The following is a 9,725-nucleotide window of genomic DNA, read 5'->3' as shown; positions in this document are numbered from 1 at the left end:
TGTGCACCATGTTGTGCACCTGTGATGTGATGTACACCTGGGATGTACACCGTGTTGTGCACCTGTGACATGATGTGCACCTGCGATGTGCACCTGAGATGTACACCTGGGATGGGTTTAGAGATTTTTTTTCACATGAATTATTGGACCTGTTGCTTAAATATTTGGGCACCGTTTTACATGTTATCTAAACTTCAGTTCAGCATTTCCTGTCCCTCCATGTTCCACTTTCCCTCCATGCTTCTCCCTCCACCTCATCAAATATTCTTCTTCAAATCTAAATTTCAGGAGCTGGAAATAGATTGGTGGTGGGGCATGTGTAGGGCCCTAGATTCATCCCAAACTACTACAAAAATAATAAATGGATGGATAGATAGATAGGTACAAACATACATACAAACATACATACATACATACATACATACAAACATACATACATACATACATACATGCATACATGCATACATACATATATACATACATAAACCTCAAACTCATCTGGGGCCATTTTCCATTTACACAGTCAAACATCATTTGGGACCTTTTGTATGTATTAAGCAATGTCAGAAACACCCCCAAGGCTGTACTATACTCATTAACATTATTTCAGCTCTGTTTGGTAAAGATAAAGAATCCAGATAAGCCAAGAACGGTGGCCCATGCCTTTAATCTCAACACTCATGAGGCAGAAACAGGCAGACCTCTGTGAGTTCAAGACCAGCTTGGTCTACCTAGTGTGTTCCAGGACACGCGGGGCTATATAATAAGACCCTGTATCAAAAAGAGAGGGGGGAAAATCTGTATGGATTCTGGATGGAAGACAGGCCCAGGTCACTGCTGAGCCTGGGGGGTTTGTCCTTTCTGAGAGTAGAAGGCCATGACATAAATACTTTCTTGGACTCTTAAAATTGTAAATAGAAATAAGAATTTTCTCACTTTTAAAAGGGCAAGCTTGCCGGGCGGTGGTGGCGCACGCCTTTAATCCCAGCACTTGGGAGGCAGAGGCAGGCGGATTTCTGAGTTCGAGGCCAGCCTGGTCTACAGAGTGAGTTCCAGGACAGCCAGGACTACACAGAGAAACCCTGTCTCGAAAAAACCCCCCCCCCCAAAAAAAAAAAGGGCAAGCTTGCTATTAAAAGAGGATGTTAAGAAGAGCCCTGGTTCGCGGTCCAGAAGTCTGTGCAGGCTCATGTGGGACTGAGAAGCCACAGGCTGTTGTCTTGTTAAAGTGCTTGTTTATGTCCCTTGAAGTCTGCCTCTCACATGGAGGGCAAAGCGGTCCTTTCTGTTCATACATCTGCTAGTCATCCTTTTAATCTCCGCCGAATTATCTCCTTAAGCTCCTAGGAGTTTTTATGCCATCATTTTGAAAGAGCAAATCACTTTATTAGGTTTTTAAAAGAGCATCCCTAATGTCATTTCCCTAAGCCATTTTGCAAATTAATGCCATTTCCTTTCTGTCTAACCTGTTTGCAAGCAGCTATTTTACATTTCTGTTGTAGTTCAGAAGAGCACGGTTAGTTCATAATTTCATTTGCAGCCTGAGACATAAAATGAATGCTTTTGACTCATTTGAGTTATTACAGATCTAAAGGGGCTTGTACGCCTGAGATTCATGAGAGCACGCCTTTGCTTTTACTCCTCCAGCCCTGGGATCCCGACACAGGCCCGACCTGGTGCCCAGCACTCCATCATTATTTGAAGCTGCTTCCTTAGCGACCACAATATCATCTTCTTCCTTATATGTTGGTGAACACTATCCACATGACAGGACTACGCTTTACTCAAACAGGTAACGGTCAGCACAGTCAGCTTGTCAATCAAGGTGTTACTATGACAACCTAGGAGCTAAAGCAGTGTACCTTAGAAGTGGTGTTTCTAGCAACAGGATGTGCCTGTCCGTGCCTCATGTGCTTTATTTTTGCTGTTGCGAAACCACATTTAAAGAAAAACACTTCTGTTTCCCTTTGCATTACATTTTTGTAAAAAAAAAAAAAAAAAAAAAAAAAAGTTATAAGCAGTTATATACTGGGCTCCATGCAAAAAAGACAGTGTTCATCATTTTTAGTGAGTTGTGTGTATATGTGTGTGTGTGTGTGTGTGTGTTTGTGCACATGTATGTGGCCATTCACAAGTGTGAACTTGGGTAATGCATGCCGTGGACATGTGGGATTCAAAGGATGACCTCATGTGACAGTGTCTCTGTTTTCCTGCCTCATAAGCAAGGCTCACTGGCCCGGAGCTGCCAGTCCCCTGTCTGCCTCTGAGGTTGTGGGAGTAGAGAAGCCCTTGCTTTGTGTCGCTTTTTACATGGGCTCTGGGGATTCAGCCTCAGGTCCCCACATTTGCTTGAGTGGTAAATGCTTTCTACCTGCTGAGTCATGCTTGTGACCTCTTAGCAACCCCTGCCTCCTTTTTTCTTTCTTTTTTTTTTTTTTTTTTTTTTTTTTGACAAGGGCTTTTGCAGCACAACCCAGCCTTGAGTTCACATTCAAGGTGTGTGTCGTTCGTTATACCCAGTCACACTTATCAGTACTCTCAAATATATATATTTATAGTTTGCTAATGTTGCTATGGCTTGAACCCGAGGGGTCAGGGGTGCTCAACAAGTGCTCTGTGACTCTGCTACATCCCAGCCCATGAGCAGATTCTTTAAGACAATATTACTCATGCAGCTACAAAAATGTTTCCTGCACTGTTTTGTGCGTGAGCCCTTAATGACTACGGTAAAAAGAATGCGTTAGTGGCGTTGAGAGCTGTCATGTCTGTGAGTCGGGAGTCCAGCATGGTCTTTGGCAAGCTAAAATTTGGTGGTATGTCTGCTTTCCAGTTGTATCTCGATGCTCTGCCTTTCTCTTGGCTGCATAGAGGAATCCCGAGTGTTGGGGAGAAAATGAGGCAATATTGGTTCTGGAGAAGCAGACAAGTGTGCGACAACGGGGCTTGGTTTGGACCACTTCACCTGCAGAACCACCAGATGACTTAAGTCACTTAAAGTAGATTAAAGGGCATTGGATTCGCCCAGCTTTCTCCGTCTGAAGACATTTAATGTAACAACATATAGTAACTTAATACGACTACAGGCCATGAATGTTTAAGTTTGGTTTCTCAGTCAAGCCCTTCGATGTATGGTGCAGCAGATGCAGGGGGCTGTACCCCATGAGTGTAAGAGGCACTCCGAGGTAGCAGGAGAGTCACAGCAAGGTCTCAGCCACATCAAGAAGAGTTCTCATAACAATGGTACTACTTTACAGTTCGCTACTATGGTCATTATCAGGAGCAGATCACTCAATGAATCGTTTGCTCAAGTTTCCAACACTAAGGGAGTGGTATTTGGGGCCAGGAGTTTGAAATGGTGGTGGTTCTTGGTGGGGTGGTAGTGGTGGTGGTGGGTGGGTGAGTGGTTTGTTGGTATCAGAAGGGTCCTTGGTAAGAGCTATTAAACGCCTGAGCATTGGTAGGGTTTCTTTGGGCTCTGGCCTCCTCCTGAAGCCAGTCCTGTGGCCAGATAGAGTCTAGCTACCCCTCCATGCCCACTGGGCTGGCTGGGCACTCTGGGCACTGTGCTCTAATTATGCACGTTTTCTCTCCTGCTGCTAGCTCACCTCCAGATGTGCATGTGGGAAATGGAACAGTGAGCTTTCTGCCTGTGATACTCCCAGAGTCTTCCCTCTCTCTTTGGTGTAGCGTTGCTTTAAGCAGTTTTCTCTAGTACTCTACTGCGGTATTTGGGATCAGTCCGAGTTCAGTTGCAAGAACAAAACAATGTACTCCATCAGAAGCAGAAGGGAGCTGGGTGTTTTCGAAGTGTGTGGGAAGGCTGGCAGAAAGGCATTGATCAGTCTTGGTCACTCCACTGAGCCCACCCTCCTGCAGCACGGAAGGCTGAGTGGTACTCAACCTCTCCAAGAGACAACTGGGAAAGTGTTTCTGAGATCGCAGGATGTCCTTACAAGAAGCTAACAAGGAAGCTCAGGCACCTTCCCTTTTCCTGACACTTTTCAGCAAGTGAGGAGACCCAAGGACCCTCTGGGTGCCACCTTCTCTACTTCATTCTCTGGCCTGTCTCCTGCCTGCTCTCCCCCACAGGCATTCCTGCTATTAGCCTTGTTGTGTACAAAAAGTTGAACAATCCACCATAGTTACCTTCTCCTTAAGGAAATCATGAGGATCAGAAACTCAGGGATGCTAAAAACCCTGTAGAGAAATAATGGCCTGAGGACCCCTGGGAGTGAACATCCCTGAATGCATAATCCTAAGTCTCATCTGGCTTGCTTAAGTTTTAAAACCAAATACAGACAGCCTGAGAAGAAAATGAAAGTGCATCAAATATTGATGTTGCAATTTACATCTGAGATTTTTCTGTTTCGCTGTGAGTCTTATTTCTGTTCCAAGTGGCCTGCTTTCTCATTTAAGCATGTTATCCTTATCTGTGCTCAATATAAGCTATAAATACTCCACGTAACTGCTGTCCTCTGCCTCTTTAGAGCCCTTAGCTTTGAGACATTGAACAGCATCCAGATAAGTCCACACCTAAATTATGTATTGCAGTAGGAAATGGCTGTCTCTAGAATTCTTTTATTTTTAGAGGCTCATTCTTTGTGACTTTTAAAATTCCACTGATTCTTAGAATCTGGTTTGCTAAGTATACTCTCAAAATTGACTAGGAAGCAAAGAAAAAAGCTATAATGCCTTAAAAGTATGTTTTTAACAGAGTCTCTCTCTCTCTCTCTCTCTGTGTGTGTGGGGGGGGCTTGTAATGCACATGTATATATGCATATCTGTCTTGCAAAGTCAGGAATCTACCTGTCTTAGCCTTCCCAGTGCTAAGAATCTGGACTCAAGTCTTTGTGCTTGTCTGGCAAGCACTTTACCAACTGGGCCACCTCCCTGGCTCCACACGTACATATAAAAGGCTCTACTACATGATCTCAGGTAGAGCATGCAACTCACAGGAATACAAAGGCACACCATCAGCAACCTGCTGCACAAACATCGTAGGTGTGTAACTTTGAATTTCTGGTGTTTGAATTTTTCTTTCCTACTAAGAAGTCTGTTCTTTTTTTTTTTTTTTTTTTTTTTTTTTTTTGAGACAGGGTTTCTCTGTGTAGCCCTGGCTGTCCTGGAATTCACTCTGTAGACCAGGCTAGCCTCGAACTCAGAGAAGAAGTCTGTTCTTCTAAAGGAGATATAAACTGAGCGCTAACAACCAGAGGGGCAAATAGGTTTTTGTCTCCAGACTAAGAGCAATTCAACTTAACGCTGTGAAATAAGTTATATTCATGAATATTCATTCTCTCCATGATTCCCTGCACAGTTGGGAGCGGAGCTGGGGCTCCGATTATGCATACAGACTGAAAGCTCACTTCACCCCAATGCATCTGTGCTCCCCCATCACAGAAGCCCTTATACCAGCATCACTGTGGTAGCTAGTCTCATATATTTGCCCGTGTTTTCTTGGTGGCTATCTCTAACAGTTGGTCCACTATAAAGATGTGGAGTTTTATGAGACAAGCAGATACCATAGGAGAAGCAACTGGTCGTACTGGGAGGCCAGCTGGCAAAACCTTTCTAACTGATGAGTCCAGCAGCTAGATCTCAGGCTGATTCAGAAGATCTGATAGCAGTCCTGAGCCCTCTTCTTCCCGCCTGAGTACTGTCAACCTAGGAGCCAATGAGCTGGTTCCTGTAGCTATGAGTCTCTTCTCCCAAACTGTTTACCACTCAGATTAAATCCATGGCAGGAGAGCCAGCCATCCTAAAGTAGGTGAGAGACCCCTTGTCTTTTAGAGTTCCCATTGCTGTGAGGGGACACCATGACCAAGACAACTCTTCTAAAAGAAAACATTTAATTGGGTCTGGCTTACAGTTTCAGAGATCCAGTCCATTATCATTATGGCTGCAAGCATGGCAGTGTGCAGGCAGACCTGGTGCTGGAGGAGCTGAGAGTTCTACATCTTGATCCACAGGCAGCAGACGGAGACTGTGTACCAAACTGGGCATAGCTTGAGCATATATGAGACCTCAGAGCCCACCTCCATGGTAATGCACTTCCTCCCACAAGGCCACACCTACTCCAACAAAGCCACACCTCCTAATAGTACCACTCCCTTTGAGCCAAGCATTTAAACACATGAGTCTATGGGGCCATACCCATTCAAACTACCATACCCTTCTTTAGAAAAGTCTAAAAGATCAGGAAACAGCTATACAGAGTTCTGATATCATAGTAAGAATGCTAGTAAGAGTCCAGTTGGAGCACAGATCTCCAGGGTCTAAGGCTCCTGTTCTTTCCCTGAGTCACCCTTGCATCAAGGCCTACAAAGACTTTTGGTCTTTTTGTGTGCTGTAGGCAACATTGGTTGACTACCTTTTACCCTAACATCAGCTCTGGCCCTGGATTTGTGCTACCTTGCTTTGCTACATAATAACCAAAATATCTGTTATGAACAAAGTAGCAGGCTTACTTTAGTGTCTACCTATGCTGGTCTAGAGGTCATTGACTACTTTTATTAAAAACATTGTCCTTCTGGGCCTTTTTTTTTTTCTATTATGGTTTCAGTTGCATTTCAATTCATCAATAAGTATATAATAAAAATGCTCTTTAGCCAGGCAGTAGTGGTGCACACCTTTAATTCCAGCACTTGGGAGGCAGAGGCAGGCGGATGTCTGAGTTCAAGGCCAGCCTGGTCTACAGAGTGAGCTCCAGGACAGCCAGGGCAACACAGAAAAACCCTGTCTCCAAAAAAACCAAAAAAAAAAAAAAAATGCTCTTTAAAGTATGTCATATTAATTTGAGTTCATAAGGAAACTGACATGGCACTTCTTTTATTTACACCTTCCCTGGGTGGACTTGAAACTGCTACTCCGCCCATTGAGAAGTGACTCTTGGTAGGAAATCTGTTTGGTTTAGAAAGACTTGTATCCATGCTCAATGTAAGCAGGATTCAGAGAAACCTAGGTGACTAGGTAGAATATGACTGAGAGGGGGTGCCAAGACATGCTGGGATTCCAGATCTTTCCCTAACCCTGTTATGGGCAGAACATACTACAGTGTTTCTGTTACACCTACTTGCTGGACGCAGACCCCAATCCAGGACTGTCCAGCCCCTCAGGTGATAGCCTGTGGATGATAGATTTTCAGTCTGGCCTCTCCAGACTTTTTGGGCTTCTCTGCTTCTTCCTCTGGTGTCTTCAGCCTTGAAGATAGTCTTGCTTACTCCCATGCCTCAGGTATTTCTCTTGCTTTTTCATCATAATAAAGTTCTAATACCACTTAGAACTTCAAGCCCTCAAACTGCCCCTTCTGGCCATGGAATACTGAGCAACTAACTGATTTATTTTTGCATGCCATGGTTTTCCCATCTGTAAGAAGTTCCTGTTTGTAATAAGTAAATTATACCCTGGTCCAAAAGGATTGCTTCAAAGAGGAACTGAAATAATGATCAGAAAGCAGTGATCATGTCTCCAGGAGCATCCCACCATGAAATCGCTTGTTAGCATAAATAAATAACCAAGCACTGACCTTGAGGCATGAACACCTTGGAGCATCTTCCTATATTCCCCTGTAGGAGACAAAGTGTAATTGTATAAAGTATAATTGTATAGAGTGTAATTGTTTTGATAGAAAGCATCAGAGAACACTTTGTTACTCAGAGGCCAGTCAAGAAAATGGAGAACCCACTTGGAATTTTAAAGTGAGTGGATATACAGGATACAAAAGGCTAGAAGGCTGGGGAGGGAGAGGTGGCAGAAACCCTAGAAGTCCCCATAGGAACCAGCTCCCACCGTGCCCCTGCTACCTGGGACCTACAGCCACTTTTCAAGCAGGGTCAGTGGAAGATGATGACAGCTGAGATAGAGGCAGGAACAGAGCCAATACTAGAGACACTGCACACATAAGAAAGGAGAATGATGAGGGACAAGGGAGCCAGGATCTTCTGTCCTCACCTCCTCATCTGTGTCCGGCCACATCCCAACTGGGGAGACCTGGCAAAGGAAAAATCTTTGGTGCGGGCTGCCCTAGAATGGAGGCCTCAGAGTTGCAAAATCCACTGCAGAACAGGTACAAACAGTGAAACCAAAGGGGGAAAAAAAAAACATAAAAAAACAAAAACCAACCAAAAAAAAACAAAAAAACAAAACAAAAACCAGGTTCATGTAACATCTTTTTTAAAAAGAAGAAAGCTGAGAAGGGTGGGGAGAGAAATGCAGGGATCAAAGCTTTTTACAAAGGAGAGTGCACACATGAAGAGAAATCCACTTCAACTCCTACGAAACAAACCATGGGGCCTGTTTATTAACATGCCAATGTAATCGTATGTAAAGTGGCTGCAATTTTTCTAATGATCTGTGCAATTAGGCACTGCAGTATTTACCAAAGTGTCTGGCTTTCCCTGGTGCTGGGCCAGAGTGAATGCTGCTTATAAATACCCTCTTTGCTAATTCCAGGCCCATAAAATAGACAGAAGCACTGTTTTAGCTCCAGAATTTATCAGGGAGATCTGATGGGCCCCGAGGAACCATGGTGAGGCTGCAGACACACTATGCAAGGAGAAGAGCTGCCGAGCACATTCTGGCTTCTGGATCTAAGACCCTAACCTGTCCCATCAGCTGACTGTAACTCAGACTGGAGCAAGTTCTCATGAATAAGAAAATACAATGTCCCTAATATATCTTCTGAGAAAGTAGATCGCCAAACGAAAGTTCACATTCCCAGGATCCTGAAGCAAAGCCTTCCCAAGAATATCTGTTAGGAAGAGGACTTCGGTGGCCATGTTTGGGAAGCCAGGGGCTCTGAGGGAGACCTCATGTGTCGCTTCAGGTGTAGCTGTGGCATGCAGAGCACATCAGACCCTGACGAAAGCTTCACGATGTGCCTGTTAGTTTTGCTTCTCCTGTGTCCCCAGAAAGCCGAGGGAGGACTGTGGATTTCTGTCACGTCTTCTGCACCTGGATTTTACCAGATGGCTGCTTTTTTTTTTTTTCATTTTTATAAACTATAGAACTCCTTCTGAAGTGATTGGCTTTTCAAATGGTCCTTCATGGTTTCTGAATGGGCAGAAAATTGAAGTGAATTTTTCAGGTACATGATGTAGTTTAGGGCTCAGAGGTAATTTGAGAATACTTTTTTTTTTTTAAGGGATTGGTGCATGGTGTTGTTTCTAGGTCCCTTTCATATATTAGTAAGATTCCTTACATGGATACAATTTGTAAATAAGCCATATTGCCACAAAGGAGGCGGAGTGGGTGGTGACTCTGTTGACCAGGCTTTAGAGAGGTGGAGACAGATCAGTAGCTAAGAGTGGCTAAGTATGGCTCTTTGTAGAAGGTTCAGTTTCCAGCAGTGTCAGTTCCAGGACCTGACACCCTTGGCCTCTCTGGGCACTGCACTGCACATCGCATTCAGACATACACATACAAGTAATTTAAAATAATACCTCCTTGCCAGATGTGATGACACATACCCTAAATCCCAGCCCTGGGAGGCATAGATAAGCAGATCTCTATGAGTTCGAGATGATTTTGGTCTGCATAGGCAATTCCAAGTCATCCAGCCATCCAAGGATATCCAGTGAGACCTTGTCTTTAAACAATAAAGTACACTTTATTTTCATTTTCTCATCTTAAAAATCTTAGCACTAAAAAAACTACTTCCTCTGTGGGTTGAATCTCTGTGGGTTGAAGGACAGTCTGGTCTATATACTAAGTTCTAGGCTGGCCAT

General features: G+C 44.0%; 1 protein-coding gene across 3 annotated transcripts in view; it reads left to right on the top strand.

The window, feature by feature from the left end:
- Nucleotides 1-9,725, top strand: part of Pip5k1b (phosphatidylinositol-4-phosphate 5-kinase type 1 beta) — a 267,662-nt gene that overhangs the window by 211,073 nt on the left and 46,864 nt on the right. For all 3 annotated transcript variants that reach the window (XM_031389975.1, XM_031389976.1, XM_031389977.1), the window contains exon 13: nucleotides 1,648-1,792. In XM_031389975.1, the coding sequence (XP_031245835.1) occupies nucleotides 1,648-1,792 (145 nt within the window). The remainder of the gene's footprint in view (nucleotides 1-1,647; nucleotides 1,793-9,725) is intronic.

The sequence above is a fragment of the Mastomys coucha genome, unplaced genomic scaffold, assembly GCF_008632895.1.
Source record: "Mastomys coucha isolate ucsf_1 unplaced genomic scaffold, UCSF_Mcou_1 pScaffold21, whole genome shotgun sequence".
In the NCBI taxonomy this organism is placed as follows: Eukaryota; Metazoa; Chordata; class Mammalia; order Rodentia; family Muridae; genus Mastomys; species Mastomys coucha.
This window is presented reverse-complemented; position numbering and strand designations above follow the sequence as displayed.